Raw genomic sequence first — 16,230 nt, 5'->3', positions numbered from 1 at the left:
AAAATAATTAAAAGATATTGTATAAAAATATTATGTTTTTGTTTTCAATAAGAGAAAATAAAAAATAACTTTTTGTTATTAAACGAGTTTTCTTAATTTTTTGTTTTAAAAAATAGAAGAATGTTTTGAAATACTGTTTCGCGTAAATTAGTTTGAGAATCGTAAGACTCATACGAAGACGTAGGTGAACGATGATGAAACATAATCAAAGGGTGAATGATGATGCTTCATCATTGCCAACCATCCTCACATGCAACACCGTAGGATTTCCCAAACCACTCAAGCGCATGGGATATGATTGGTCTGTCACTCACCACCAAAACGCGTTTTCCACGATGATTGTGGCCTCCTCCACGAAATTACCGTTCTACCCTTTTCGGTCGTCGCTCAGAAAAGGATATCGGCCGAACAAAAGAGCCGTTGCACGCAGTCGTTCAATAATGCCCCTACATAATTAGCGCAGGAAATTGTGGGGAATTTCAGCAATGCCACCGTCGAGGCACGGATTACGGGGGGGTGTCGGTGACTGTATGAACACTGAACTAATTAACCTAACCAGGGTTAGGAGGCTGACCGTGGTATGTATCGAGAAAGGGGTCACGGCTGGTGGTTTTCGTGTCACGCGCTTAAATGATGGTAATATTTAAATCCACTTTTCATTCCTTTAATGCATTAAATTTAATCCTTTCTAAGTGATTTTTTTTCTATAATATTCTTCCAATAAATTAAAAGTTACAGAAATTTTACTTTTTATAGAAATTTTACTTTGTTTTATATAAAAAAAATTCCATTATTAATAAGAAATTTATGATATTAATATATTTTTCTTAAAAAATTATGATAATAATTTCAACTTTTAATTTTGATTAAAGTGAAAAATATGAAATCATCCCTCGGTAGGGGATCAAGAAAATAAATAAAAATAAAAATAAACAAATAAATGATAAAAATCACATATTTTATTTTAAATCATAAAATAATTTAAACTGATTTTAAGTTTAAATTATATTTAAGTTATTGACTTAAAACTTATTACTTAATTTTAATTTTAAATATTAAAGTTATTTGATTAACTTAAAATTTACTTTAAATCATCAAAGTAACATATTTATCCTCATAAATTATAATTAGAACAAAAGATGTCAAGTAATAATAAAAGTTGTGATGTAAAAAAAAAAAAATTCATTCAGATAATTGGGATAAATATAGGTAAAAAAATAAAATAAAGATATAGATTTAAAATTGATCAAAAATTCATATATTTTAAAATTATTTAATTTTTATATAATAAAGAAACATATAAAAATAATTTATTAAGTTTAAACTTACTTTTATTTTCCTTCATTCCTTCTTTTCTTTTACTTTTTTTTTTTCTATTTTTTTTCTCTTAAATTTTCCAGGACCAAACATAGCCCAAGTGTATGATTTCTAATTGTATTACAAATAAATAATAAATAAAAACTTACCCAAGTCACATACATCTAGACAGCAATCTGATCTGACATAAGAGTAGACATGGTAAATGGTAAATTGGGACAAACAATTTTTGGTCTCATTGGTTTGGAAACAAGCTCATGGGATCTTATTTTTTAGATGAATATGCTTTCTAAAGGAATAAATTCACATGGGTAATGGAAAAAGGAGGAAACCATGCCTATTACTCACAAAAAATTCACAATGAGTGAGTCAGAAAACCAAACTAATGAGTTAAAACCACAAACCAAACTTGGGTTCCCAGCTGCTTCCTGCTTCCTGCTTCCTGCTCTGTACTGCACATAGGTTGAGAATTCAAGGCCTTGACATCTACTGCTGAAGCTTGAGCTTGGGCATGTCTGCCACTTTCCAAACTACATAAAATCAATGTAGTGTTAATCCTTGATTTAATACAATGCTCAGAACTAATGGTATTGGTAATTTAAGAAAGAAATGCTTACTGTTGAGATGTAATGACCTGAAGGAAACAAAAAATGTTGTAGCGTAATGGAACCCGTCGTATAATCTGTTGTCCAACAGTCGATTTCGGGAGTTTCAGGTGCTATAGATGATCAAAAAGGTGACTGCATACTCCATTGCTGCATTAACAAGATCAGCATAATCAAATCCAAGTGGCTAGGAGAAGGCATTTCAAACAGAACGGTATTTCAATGGAAGTGCATTAAACAAGAGAATACCAAGATTTCATGAGTCAACAGAAAGCTTTGGCCTTCCACAAGCTGATCAGCAGGAGTTGTCTTTCTATTTACAAGGAGCAGTAGGACAGAAAAAAACTCAGCAAGAGATTGTGTGATACATAACAACCAAACACTGAAAATATTTAATAATAACAAAACTGGGGGGTGGTTTCCAAGATCAGTGAATGGGCTGAACATGGGAATGCATCATATTGTCAAATGTTGAAGAAAATCAATCTAAGACAGGAGGCAAAAGTGTCAAGCTAATCACCCCAATGAAGTAAATATTACGCTTCCTTCCTAATAACCATCAAAGTCCTGGGAAATGATTATTACCATCGATTGAGGCGATGAAATATCATTTATTATGTGTATAAATAATGTCTCAGTATCTTCAGCAACAGCCCATTAAGGAATACAACAATACAACTATGAGCAGGGCAGTTGCTTTTAGCTTTCTTATCTCTAATGGAGAAAGCAACACTTTAGCTTCAGAGATAATCAGACAAATATCCTCCAAGCCGGCTGATGGTTCCAGTTTAGAAACATTAGTAACTTCTTGCACAGAGGTCAATGCTAACTATTTGCAGCTGATATGTTACTTGAATGCCTTAACCCACCAGAAACTGGATCCTGTCAAAATCTGAAAAAAAAAAAGAAAAAAAAAGGGGATTATGGGTGCATATTTGAATGAATTCAAGGAACAAAATGCTCTTTTGACTCTAAAAGGCATAAATAACCATACATGATTTACACCATTGAAACGGATGTTAACTACTAAAAATTTAACGCTTACACAGAAATTTTTAGGCAGAAAAATGAAATGGAAAACTGCCAATGTTACTATGTTCTTTGATCTTTCAACCCTCAGATTGCTAATATATTCCATAGATGATCACTAAACTAACATGAACTAAAACTCTTCCAAGTCACTGTATTGTCATGTCTATTCACACCTGTAATGAGAAAAGGGTACTTCAGATAACTAAAAGCTAGACATGAAGCCAATGCCAGAAGAATATTTAGAAACAAATCATTCTATTTTTTGAAGGTATACTTTTTCTGCTAGTAAAATTAAAGGCTAATTTACAGAAGCCGCACTGGTGCAGGCGTTATACATTAAAAAAATAAAATATTTTCTGGTGAAAAACATTGGACACTGTCACAATCTTATGAGGTCATCTCTGTACCACAAACAAGAGTTAACCCAATCCCATTTTCCCTAACTCACTTTATTATAGGGTAATGACACTTTTTGGTGGGAACCACAGAGAAATTCATGATGTGAAATGGTTCCGTTTCAGTGATCTTTGTACTTGACTTCACACAATCCATTATTGTCACTTCCCACAAGCAATTTTCCTGACGGTGCTTGTTTACAATTGCCTTGTCTAGATCAAAGATAGGACCGAGACTTAATGGCTATTTATAGACTCTTTGCAGAAGCTCTATGGTTTCTTGTTCTCCAATCAGTTTCCTCTTTTGAGAGGGGCAAAGGAGTGGAACAGAAACAGTTTTGGAAGGGTTGAATATAGAAAGAATACGGCTCTGGAGCAGATGGAGTATTGGGATGCAAAGGAGAAAACCAGCAGGCTGTCATTCGAAGAGCTGGAAGCTAGAAACGAAGCGAAGGAGGAATATAAAAAATGGGTCTTACTTGAAGAAATTACGTGGAGGCAAAAATCTAGGGAAGTGTGGCTGAAAGAGGGAGATAGAAATACCGGTTTTTTCCACAAAATGGCCAACGCACACAGGAGGAGGAATAATGTGGACAGAATTAAGATTAACGGAGCATGGCTTACGGAGGAGAATGATATTAGGGAAGGGATCGCCAATGCTTTTAAGACGTTGTTGTCTAACCCGGGGGAATGGAGGCCTTCTGTCTCTGGGCTGCAGTTTGAGATGTTGGAGCCTTTGGACGCTAGCGCATTGGAGACTCCTTTTATGGAAGAGGAGGTATTTGACGCTCTAGTGGGCTGTAATGGGGATAAAGCCCCGGGGCCAGATGGATTCTCTATGGCCTTTTGGCTTTTTGCTTGGGATTTCGTAAAGGCTGATGTGATGAGCTTCTTTAAGGAATTTTACGAAAATGACAAATTTGTTAAAAGCCTAAATGCAACATTCATGGTCTTAATTCCAAAAAAAGCAGGGGCTGAAGCTTTAGGGGATTATAAGCCTATAAGCTTGGTGGGAAGCTTGTATAAGTGGCTGGCCAAGGTATTAGCCAATAGGCTAAAAAAAGTGGTTGGAAAGGTGGTCTCCAAAGCTCAAGGGGCATTTGTGGAAGGTAGACAAATCCTAGATGCAGTGTTGATAGCCAATGAAGCCATTGATTAGACCCTTAAGAATAATGAGAGCGGCATTTTGTGCAAATTGGATATAGAGAAGGCGTATGATAAAGTGGACTGGAATTTTATTCTCACAATCATGAAGAAAATGGGCTTTGGGGAGAAATGGATTAGGTGGATTCAGTGGTGCATACCCACTGCAAGTTTCTCAGTGATGATCAATGAAACCCCTACGGGCTTCTTTCAAAGCTCCAGGGGTTTGAGGCAGGGCGATCCCCTTTCCCCCTACCTCTTTGTCATTGCTATGGAGGTCTTTAGTGTTTTCATTAAAAGGGCAGTAGAGGGAGATTTTTTATCTGGTTGTAGGGTGAAAGGTCTGAGCGAAGAAGGGGTCCTAATTTCCCACTTGTTGTTTGCTGATGATACACTGGTGTTTTGTAAACCTTCACAAGATCAGTTGACTTACCTCAGTTGGCTTCTTATGTGGTTTGAGGCTGCTTCAGGATTGAGGATAAACTTGGAAAAAAGTGAACTAATTCCAGTAGGGAGGGTAGAGAGTATGGATGATCTTGCTAGGGATTTTGGCTATAGTTTGGGTAGTCTTCCAACCACCTATTTGGGGATGCCCCTGGGTGCTCCTTTTAAGTCAGTTACAGTTTGGGATGGTGTGGAAGAGCGCTTTCGAAGAAGGTTAACCATGTGGAAGAGACAATATTTATCCAAGGGAGGAAGGGCGACTCTCATTCGTAGTACATTATCGAATTTACCCATCTATTTAATGTCATTGTTGTGCTTACCAAGCTTAGTTAGACGGAGATTAGAGAAAATCCAAAGGGATTTCCTATGGGGTGGGGGCAATTTGGAACATAAGCCTCATTTAGTAAGATGGGAGTTGGTGTGTTTAAGTAAGGCGAAAGGAGGTTTGGGGGTCAAAAGCCTTTCCCTCCTTAACAAGACTCTTCTTGCTAAGTGGAATTGGCGTTTCGCAAATGAGAGAGAGGCCTTATGGAATCAAGTGATTAGAGGGAAGTATGGAGAAGCTAGAGGGGGATGGTGCTCGCGGGAAGTGAGAGAGGCTCATGGTTTGGGTTTGTGGAAAGGAATTAGGGCGGATTGGAAGTTGGTGGGTGATAGGTTGGCTTTCATAGTTGGTAATGGGAGAAAGGTGAGCTTTTGGAGGGATAGATGATGTGGGGAGTCTCCTCTGTGTATGACCTTTCCCTCTCTTTTTGCTTTGACGGTTGAGAAGGAAGTGTGGGTGGCAGATATATGGGATCTCTTGGCTGAGGGGGGATGGGGGGGTTGGAACCCCTGTTTTTTAAGAGCGTTCAATGACTGGGAGGTTGAGGAGGCGGAAAGATTTATGGAGAGGATTCAGAGTAAAAGAGTTATTGAGGATGTGGAGGATACGGTATCCTGGACTGAAACCAAGAGCGGTAAATTCTCGGTCAAGTCTCTATACATAGCTCTTGAAGCGGGTGGTTCATCTTTGTTTCCTTCAAGCTTTATTTGGAATGTGAATGTGCAGCCTAAGATTAGCTTCTTTGCATGGGAGGCTACGTGGGGCAAAGCCTTAACATTGGATCTAGTCCAGAAAAGAGGATGGGCCTTGGCGAATAGATGTTTTGTGTCTTGAGAAAGAGGAGAACATAAACCACCTTCTTCATTGTTCCAGGACGAGGGCGTTATGGGATCTTCTTTTTGCTTTATTTGGGGTGTCTTGGGTTTTGCCTTTTTCAGTTAGAGAGATCCTTCTAAGTTGGAATGGTTTTTTCCTGGGCAAAAATCGCAAGAAGGCGTGGAGAGTTGCTCCTCTTCACATTTTTTGGACGGTTTGGAAGGAGAGGAATAGATTGGCTTTCAAGAATGAATCGTTGTCAATTCAAAGATTGAAACACTCTTTTATTCTTACTTTATGGGCTGAGGCTAAGTTGTTCATAGACGATTGCCCTCTAACTATAGCTAATTTTATTGATTGGTTGGGTTCTAAGTAGGCTTGTGGCAATCGGTTATTTTTGTCTTTTGGCCTTTGATGGCGGGTGTATAGGTATTGTATACTTAGAGTCGTTATTTTAGTGTCTCTTTTTTTATTAATGAAATTCATTTACTTATCAAAAAAAATAATAATAATAATTGTATTAAAAAACCACCAAAGCAGTGGCTTAAAGAACACAAGGAAGAAAACACCCCCCACACCCTAGCTGGAAGCCAAGGATGTAGGAGCAGCCCGACCTACACCCTCAATGGGTTCCCACCCAATCAATAAAATCAACTAAAGTCGAAGGACCATATTTTATAAATAGTTTCGTCTCCAACCAAAGGAAATATACAAAAGAATTCTTAAGTCTTTGGATTGACAGCTCTTCTTCCTCAAAGGCAACTTTGTTCCTTGCCTTCCAAACCGTCCATAAAAGACACAAAGGGCTTGCTCTCCAAACACCCTTCCTCTTTTTCCCCACAAAAGACCCGTCCCATCCCAGAAGCGTCGCCTTAACAGTGGCTGGCAGCACCCACTGCACCCCGAGAAGAGAGCAAAGCAACGCCCAAAGAATCCTTGCCTTGTCACAGTGGAGGAGAATGTGAACTATTGATTCTTTGTGCCTTTGACAAAGGTAACATCTGTTCGCTAAAGACCATCCTCTCTTTTGAAGTTGATACAATGTAAGAGCCTTTCCCCACGTTGCTTCCCACCTAAAAAAACTCACTCTAGGCTGCACATAAACTTTCCAAATGGCTGACGAAGGGAAAGAGGCTGGAGGGCCTGAAACTAATGATTTGTAGAGAGACTTAAGAGAAAACTTCCCACATTTAATCTCTCTCCAAATCACCCTATCTTCCACTGCTTGCTGGACTCTCTTCCCATTAAGGCCCAAAAAGAATTTGCATACCTCATCCATCTCCCAATCATTAAACGGTCTGGAGAAAAGCGGGCTCCAACTCCCCCCACCCTCACTGGAACACCACACATCTTTGACCCAAGCATCCTTGAAGACAGCCAAAGAAAAAAAAGAGGGAAAAGAAACACAAAGAGGTTCATCTCCACACCATCTATCTTTCTAGAATTTCACCCCTTCTGTTTTTAACCAGTTCTTCATGATAACACTCAAGGGTATGTATGCTTTAAACACTTTTTTATTTGGGGTGGACAATAATAAGATTTAATAAACAAGTGCCAAAAAACGGTGCACCAAGATACATAGGATGTATAAATAAGAACCAAAGGTACAACCGGAAGAGAAAATAAAAAACAACTTCCTCCCTTAGCAAGAAACCAATCAACAAAATCAATTAAAGGCATTGAATTTTCATCTATGTACAACTTTATCCACAAAAAGAGATTACTTAGGAAAAGGCTCATCAGAATATGATCAGACTGCACTGTGCTTTAAACACCATCCATCATCTTATGAGAAATTGAAGAAAAACAACATATTATACCATTTTTTTAGAAAGAAATTAATCTTCTCACAGTAAACCCATATTTCTCAATTCAGTAAATTTCCAATAAGTTGATAAATTTGTTTTTCCATAAAAGAACTGAAAATATTCATAATTCCTTAATTCAGTATTGAAACCTTCACATGTTAGCCACAAATTTATTCACATCAGGTGTAACACAAAATTACGACATGATAATTTGAAAAAATAAATACTGTAGTATAATAAATAACTATAGTGAATCACATTCCACTATTCAATAGATATTATATACATGATAATCCTATGATTGTAACAAAAGTATAAAATGATAATTTTGAAAAGATAAATACTATGGCATGATAAATGAATTTCATGAATCACATAACACCATACAATAAAGGTTTTCCAATTACTCAAAAAAATTCTAGTGCAAATATATGATTTCAAAATGGATATTTAAAAACCTAATTCATGCGTTTATGTTTAGATTGTGTAAAACACATTAATTAAACAATCTTTTAGGACATAAACCATTAAGAAATCCATTGAGGTTACTCTATAATATTGGTTCACACTTCTAACAGTATGCAATGCAGAAGACTTCCACATCAAAGGAGTTCTCTTGAAACTAGATCAAATTTAGCATGCATAAATCAAAGGCTAATATAAATATAGTACACACGAATTGGTGTCTGGAAAAACAGCATAGCCTTGACTAACACAAAAATAGAAGTCCCAAGAACAAGCATATCTATTATGTGCATTGGATAAATAACAAACTAATTTCATCCTCTGGTATCTTAGAATTAATTCCAACAATATGTGTTGAAGCAAAATTCCATCAATGATTCTCATGGTTACCACTACCATCAATGTATTACATGTGATTGTTAACTAAAAAGTTTCCCAATACAACAATTTTTACCAACAAGTTTACTTCAATAAACAAGCATAGAACCCTTTCAAACAAACATCATGTCTATAAAGGGGGGAGGCTTACATTTATCTGGAGCACATGATCTAGTTTGCCCATATACATTATGTCATTGTCCAATATTTAGAGGATTGAGGGTTGAGAAGATTCAAAGAGGTTCCCTTTGAGGATGCAAGGCTTTAGAGAACGAGCTGCACTTTGTGAAGTGACCAATTGTCTACAAAAAAAAGGGCAAGGAGGGATTGGGCATTAGATGCTTTTTTCACTTAATAAGGCTTTTTTGTGTAAGTGGAGTTCACAATACGCAACTAAATGGTGAGCTTCCTAGAAACAGGTAATAATTGGAAAATGGGGGGACAAAAAAGGAGGATAGCAGTCTTGTGAAGTGAGCTGAATATAGAGTTAGGTTATGGAAATCTATCAAAAAGGATTATGACACATTTATAGTATAACTTTCTTTTTTAAGGGAAATAAGAGGAGTGTGAAGTTTTGGAAGGATATAAGATCAGCCTTTGTATGTTTCTTTCCCATCTTTATATGCCTTAGCCATATCAAAAGAGGTTTGGGTAGTGAATTTATGGGACCAAACAGGTGTGAGGGGTCATTGGAACCCTTGTTTTGTTAGACATTTGAATGATTGGGTGCCGAACAATGTAGAAGAATTCTTCTCTACAACGAATGTAGGTGAATGGTGAGGGGGAGGACAAGGTGACATGAAGGGATTCAAGGTATCATTTTTCTGTTAAGTATTTATATGTTATCTTCGAACAAGGGATTCAATTCCTTTTCTGACTGGTCTAATTTAGAATCCATGGGTACCATCTAAAGCAAGCTTCTTTATCTTGTGAAGCTAGCTAGGGAAAGGCATTGACTCCAGATCAACTTTAGAGGAGAGGGGTCACTGGTCAATAGATGCTTCTTTTGTAAAGTTGAAGAAAAAAAAATCCATTAATCGCATCCCCCTTTACTATGCCGATACAAAGGTCTTTTGGTAATTGCTCTTCACTCTATTTGGCGGTTTCTAGGGTCCAATTTGCCACTATTAGAGAGAATCTTTTAGGGTGGCATGAATCCTTTGTGGGAAGAACAGGTAGGAAGTTTTAGAGAGTCACTCCCTTACACAATTTTTGAACTATATGAAAAGAAAGAAATCAAAGGTCATTTGATAATGAGAAACAATACACCTACTTTGAAAAGTTCTTTCTTTGGTAATCTTTTCTTGTTGGTGAAGTTGTACATAGAAGTAGGTTCTTTACCTTTAATTGATTTTGTTCATTAGTTAGATTCTTACTAAGGGAGGGAGTCATTTTTTGTGTTCTCTCTTTTTTGTGCCTTTTAATGCTAGTTGTATATGTCCTGTGTACCCTAGTGCGTTGTTTCTTTGGTACTTGTTTATGCAATCTTATTATTTGCCTAGAAAAAAAAAATGTTTGCAAATGGATATTTTTTTTTTTTGATAGATAAATTTTTGTCCCCATTGGGACTTGAACTTGGAATCTCCCACAAACCCTCCCTACCCTATATGGGATAAATTTGATTTCCCTCCCTACCCTATCTTGCCCAACCTCGGGTTGTGATAGAGATATGGGAGGAATGAGGTAGAAAGAATACCTAACAAAAAAAGAAAATGGAAAAAATGAGGTAGAATGAAGGGCAACTAGTCTTGAACTAACCCTATCAACATTATTAGGTGTGGCCGTGTGGGGTATGTGCTTTTCTTTTAAAGCTGGGCCTTTTTGTTCGAAAAGGGATCAAAGAAAATCCTCAAAACATAAAAATTATGAGGAGGCAACATTTACTTAGTATAACAATATATGGAAGAAAAAGGAGAAATCAACCTATCATATCCTCATGTAAAGCAAGTGAACACAATTTTTGTTATCTTGGTGATTTACTTTATATAGGGTGTCTTAGATTTTGCCTTGTTCAATGAAGGACACCTCACCTTTTTTTTCCTTGACGGACAAAGACCAAATATATTAAAAGCACCTAACAAAAGGATGCACAGAAGCATATGCACTGTATAAGAAGGTGCCATCAAGCCATATAAAGTGGGGAGAGATACAAAAAGCAATTCCTTCTCCCCACTTAGAGCTTAACCAATAGACAAGACATTGAGAAATCACCTATTGAGGACAACTCAAATTGTCAACATCACGATTTTTTGTTAAAAGTAGGAGGTGTATTTGGAAAATGCAATCTCTTTGTGCTTATTTTAATGTGCTTACAAAGAGCAGAATCAAAGGATTTCTCATGGCATGGGGAGCTCATATTTCACCAAGAAAGGTTTCAGTCTTAAATATCCTAGGCAACAAGCTATTTGTGTGTGTGTGTGTGTGTGCACAACAACATTTGGAAAATCAAGGGTAATTATGGTTTATGAGTGAATGCACTCAAAATTAATAATTTAATGTTAAGAACTCATTAGTCAACACAATAATAAAACTTTATGCCAAGCAAACAGTATCAAGGATCATGAAATTAATACATGTGTCAAAAAGAAACAAAAGAGGTACTATTTCCCAAGAGGAATACTACAACAAAGTCAAACAAATGCAACTCTCAAGGCACTAGAACCATAATAGCGATAGCATATGGGATCATGAATATAGCTTTTGTAGAAAACCTCTAGATGTATGTACACGGCATGCCCTAAAATGCCATTTAACAAGAAGATCAACCATTGCAAGAAAAAATGCTATCCCAAATAGGCAGAAGTGTGTCCCACCAGGCTAGGGAATCAGCTTAGCAATTTTGGAACTTCCACATGTATCCACATATGAAATTCATGTTGTGATGATGACTCACAAAAGTGTTGTTTGCTAATTTTAATTAGATGTTGTATTGATCATCATGGTAATTTTCCTTAATGAATTCAATCTCAATAGTCTTGTCTTTACTTGAGTGAACCCTATAAAAATTTATCCAAACTACCATTGCCAACATCAGGCCTGGTCAGCGGAGCAAGGTTTGTGGACCTATAAAATGGTAAAATGCACAAAGCCAGGAATACCATCTCATGTTAACAAACACATTCATTAATTTCACCTAGACTTTTGTCTTGGATGATCAAGTTAATTCAAAGCTTGGTAGTGGAAGCCAAGTTAAATTTGCACCATTAAAGCCCATTCACTAATTTCATCTAGGCTTTTGGCTTTGGATTATCAAAGTTGATTCAAAGCTTGCTTACAGGAGCCAGGTTAAATTTCCACCATTAAGTCATCCAATATTTCAACTCCATGCAGTGGCTATTCAGGTGTTGTGTTTTTTAAACTTGAGACACAATAATTCCAGTTGTGCAAAGGTCCATGATCAACAAAAGTCATGAATTGAAAATCATGCTAGATAAGAATTCAAAGATTGATTGTGTGCATTAAGAAAAAGTACAATAACAATTCTTCATAAAAACTCTTTGTTGATCAAGTTGGTAAGATATATAAGCTCCAGAAGAGAATGAAGTAGGTTCAGAGGTTCGAGGGTTGAAGAGTGTGGTAATAGATCCTAAGCTACTCAAGTGGAAGTGCCTAGAGAAATAGAGAATTCTAACAATTGGATTTAGTCTTGAAGGTTTCTAACCCTTTGCAAGGTAGCTCACTCAGCCTTCATATACAGATTGTATGTGAGAGGCAGCTCCCTTTAAGCTCATGATCAACTGGACAACGTCATGATACTAACCAGCTGGCCTTACCAGCATGAATGTGTTGGAGATGACATTTTTATTGTTGATAATGGTGAACATCCCTCTTTCCCATTTTGCTAAAACAACCTAGCCATATACACAGGTTCTTTCCAATAGTCACTCTAACTACCACGAAGATTCTCAAACCATTTAATGTACTCCATTTTGGGAGGGATAAGCCCACCACGGAGGTGCACTAGGCTTATTTTGGGATTCTCAAGCCTTGCTCCGTATTTGGACAGTGCTGGTAGTATTTGGATGTTAAGCAAGTAGGAACCATTGAGAGAAGTGCATTGAATTGGTTTGATCTTGACACAATGTGACAAAGGAATATCCTTAGCGGCCACCCTTTTGGAAGGGTATAGAGAGGTGGTTGTCAAAGGTAACCTCTTGACAAGTTGAGAAGCGAACTAACCCACCTCATTACTCTCTTGAAGACAATGCTGATTTAGAAAGGTGGTACCCTCTTCATTTTGGCGAATGAAAACACTAAGTAGAGGCGACAAGTGAAGGTGGCCTCACATATATTTGCATTGCCTGTCACATCTCTATAGGGCAAGCCTACAAGGCAGTTTCTTCCATCCTAAAATAGATAGGAGAATCTCCATCAATATTTGCCACAAATAAGCATCCACATTTGTGTCTAAGTAGCTTGAGCATCTACTAAGCAGAAATTTGTGCAAGCACCCCACACTAGGCATAGGATAGGAAAGAATTTCTAAGAGGAAAGCAATTTGGAGACCATAGTTGCAGAAGTCAGGTAGAGAAAGGGATGAAACATGATACGCTAACAATACTTCCACATTGACTAGTGCTAGGCTACAAAGGAGACACTTGAAGGTGCATCCTATGTTAAAGTGGACATCATAGTTTGTGTGAGCAAAAGTTGGACATCAAACAATGATTTATTCAACATGCATGTAGGATCAGTAACTAAATGCAGTTATATGTTGTTATCATAAGCTGATGCATACATAAAAAACAAGCAAGACTATTGGGAGTCATACCAAAATCCATGAATTGTTGCAGTTGGATATGCGTACAAAACAGATTCTTTACCCTCTAAGTAGTACCCATGTAACATATCCCACACCAAAGGAAGTATGTGGTATTCAAACGTCTTACATAGATGCTAAACACGTTCTAAGCTTGAATTCACCTTGCTTTGTCAGTCACTATGGCTTAAGTTTAGACCCCTGCAACATAAAGAAATCAAGCACAATTAATGGTCATATAGCAAGAATGAAAAGACTGACATTGTCAAGTTCTTCATTATCTCTTCTTTGAAAAAAGGGCATACTTACAGCCAAGGCATGCCATGCTCCCATATTAATGACAGAAAGATATGATGTGTAAAACTGCTAATACTGCAAATTATGCAAACAAAACCAAAGAGAACTTTACACAGCCATTGGTCTAACTAACTACAGAATTTTCGATAGAAATATAGAAAACAAAGTTAACAAACACTGGCTTGAAGAATATACAAACTCAGGACATCAAAATCGTCCCTGTTCTATTCAAATCGCTCCAACTAGTCAATAGGAAAAAGGATAAGGAAAAAAAAAAACAAAATAGACCATTTATAATCAAATTTTGTAATCCAATCACATTGTCAATGAAATTCACCACTCACAAAAAGATTTTGTTAGCACTTGATGAGGAATCTCAAATCTCTCTATTCATTTTTCAAAGCATGCAAGATCAGCGAGAAACTAAGAGCTTGCGACTGGGAATCTCGGAATCTCTGTGAGCAAGACAATGTTACTACATTTGGATCTTGGAATACATTCGGATCTGAGAGTGGTTGGCTAGCCCATAACTTCTCTGCAGAGAGGCAGGTTTTGAACAAAAAAACAGCATTTCCAAGAGTTGTACTAAAGAGCCAATTATGGACATCCCAGAAAACTTCAACTGCAAGGCCATCAACTGCAATGGTATGGTTGCCCCGAAACTTCCACCGAAGCTGCTTCACCTGCATCACAATCTTACTGTCCACACGGATCACCAGGTATGGATCAGTGACACCAATAGTGTCACATTCAATCATGAGATCGTGAATTTGCCCATTATCACAAAACTGAGCCTTGGTTCTGAAGACTTTCTTTCCAAAAATGTTCTCTCTCTTGGCAATAAAAACGGCATTAGAAGGAACAGGGGTTGCATTTGTCTTCTTAAATGCCTCCTTTCTCAAATCCCCGAGAAGGAGGACCATTTGACGATCAAACACAACCCCGACATAAAATCCCTCCAATGGCTCGGGCCCAGATCCAAATTTAGCTGAAGAAAAGTCCCAATAAATATCAATCTTACTAGAATTTGCTTCTAAACTCTTTGACCCTTTTCTCTTGGAGAACAACCAAGGCTTAATATCAACTTTACAAAGGCTTTGATTTGCAGAATCATCGATCCCAACACTAAGGCCTTGGCCCATCAAATTCTTGCTCCACACAACAGTAATCAAACAAGACCGGCCACGCAAACGGCATTGATACACGCAGGTAACCAGGTTTTGAGCAGTTTTAGTAGCATTAGAGGATGAAGAATCAGCAACTTGAACACCATTTTCACCAAAACAAGATGGGAAATCCCTCATTTTGAACCAAAAAGCTTGAATTCACTCTTATATTTTTTTCCTCTGGTTTTTTGACAAACACTTGGTTCCACTTTTGCATCAAAACAAAACAAACACAATTGAAAATAACTCAGAATTGGGAAACCCAGAAACAACCACATAAACTAAACAAGAGATGGATCCTGTACCTCAATTAATCAGACATTAGCTGAAAACCCATTTCGTAAAATGCTTGCCGACCCTTGAGATCTGGGTGTAGAGTCTTCGACTCATTTCTGCAGGAACCCATCAATCTAAGTTTAGAGATAGAAAGAGAGAGACAAGTAAAAAGGTCCCTTCTAAATTAGAGACAAATTCAGGGAATGTAGGCAGTGAAATAATTTAGCAGAGAAGACAAAAAGTACAGAGGTTTCACTGTCAATACTCAACACCTCTGTCAAAACAATTCCTAAACGTAAACAAATATATCTACATCTATCTCTAAATACCCTCAAAAGATTTGAACAAAAAATGAAAACAAGAGAGACAGAAGACAGATGTACCTCAAGATTGAGACAGCTTACATGCAATTTTCAATGTAGAAGGGGCAAGAATGATGAAATTTAGCAACTGGGTATTGCGGGTAAAGGCTTGTGGTTTTGAATATGACTACACTCTAAGCTCTGAGAGAGCAAGATAATAAAAAAGCATCTCCCTCCCCTGTCCCTCTCTCTCTCTAAAACCCTGCTTTGACTGCCCTTTTGCCTGACATTCCCACATGTATATTATACCATAAAGATGCCAAATTTACAAATTTAAAGGCATTGACAGCTACTCAAACCCTTAATCCTAGAAAGAGAAATAAAAAATCAAATTATTTATTTAGAAATAATTCTTAAAAAAAAGTTTTCATAAATGGAATTGATGAGCTCTAGTGGTGGGGAAAATTAAAAGTTGAAACCCCCCATTTATGAAAAAGAATGAATAAAGATGGATTTAGTTTGAGTTAATGCACCATTCATCCCAATTAATTTTTCATAACAAAGCAAGTAGAATGCATTGTTAGAAGAAAAATATTTATTTTCAATTGAATGATTCTTGTATAAAATGAAAATGGTTGTATGTTAGTGTTTGGAAAAAGAGAAAATGGAGCGTGGGAAGGGGAAAAGGTGTGAAAGATTTTG

General features: G+C 37.0%; 1 protein-coding gene across 10 annotated transcripts; it reads right to left on the bottom strand.

The window, feature by feature from the left end:
- Positions 1–1,429: 1,429 nt before the first annotated feature.
- On the bottom strand, positions 1,430–16,229 carry LOC100267457 (uncharacterized). Of its 10 annotated transcripts, none has more exons than XR_009467607.1 (5): positions 15,610–16,229; positions 15,256–15,342; positions 13,500–13,688; positions 1,935–2,814; positions 1,430–1,847 (listed from the first exon to the last, which is right to left on the bottom strand). XR_009467607.1 is itself a non-coding variant. In XM_010661600.3 (3 exons), exon 3 carries the CDS (start codon positions 15,086–15,088, stop codon positions 14,171–14,173), a length of 918 nt encoding a protein of 305 aa, XP_010659902.1. In that variant the 5' UTR covers positions 15,089–15,158; positions 15,256–15,342; positions 15,610–16,224; the 3' UTR covers positions 13,904–14,170. The 10 variants fall into 10 exon arrangements, 3 of the variants coding, with proteins under 3 accessions (XP_010659902.1, XP_010659906.1, XP_059598564.1); XR_009467605.1 differs by having other exon boundaries at positions 15,631–16,229; XR_009467606.1 differs by lacking the exon at positions 15,610–16,229 and adding an exon at positions 8,880–9,030 and having other exon boundaries at positions 15,256–15,463.
- Between the last annotated feature and the right edge of the window lies 1 nt (position 16,230).

Source organism: Vitis vinifera, chromosome 14, assembly GCF_030704535.1.
Source record: "Vitis vinifera cultivar Pinot Noir 40024 chromosome 14, ASM3070453v1".
Taxonomy (NCBI): Eukaryota; Viridiplantae; Streptophyta; class Magnoliopsida; order Vitales; family Vitaceae; genus Vitis; species Vitis vinifera.
Note: the sequence above shows the minus strand (reverse complement) of the source record. Positions and strands in the feature narration are given on the sequence as shown.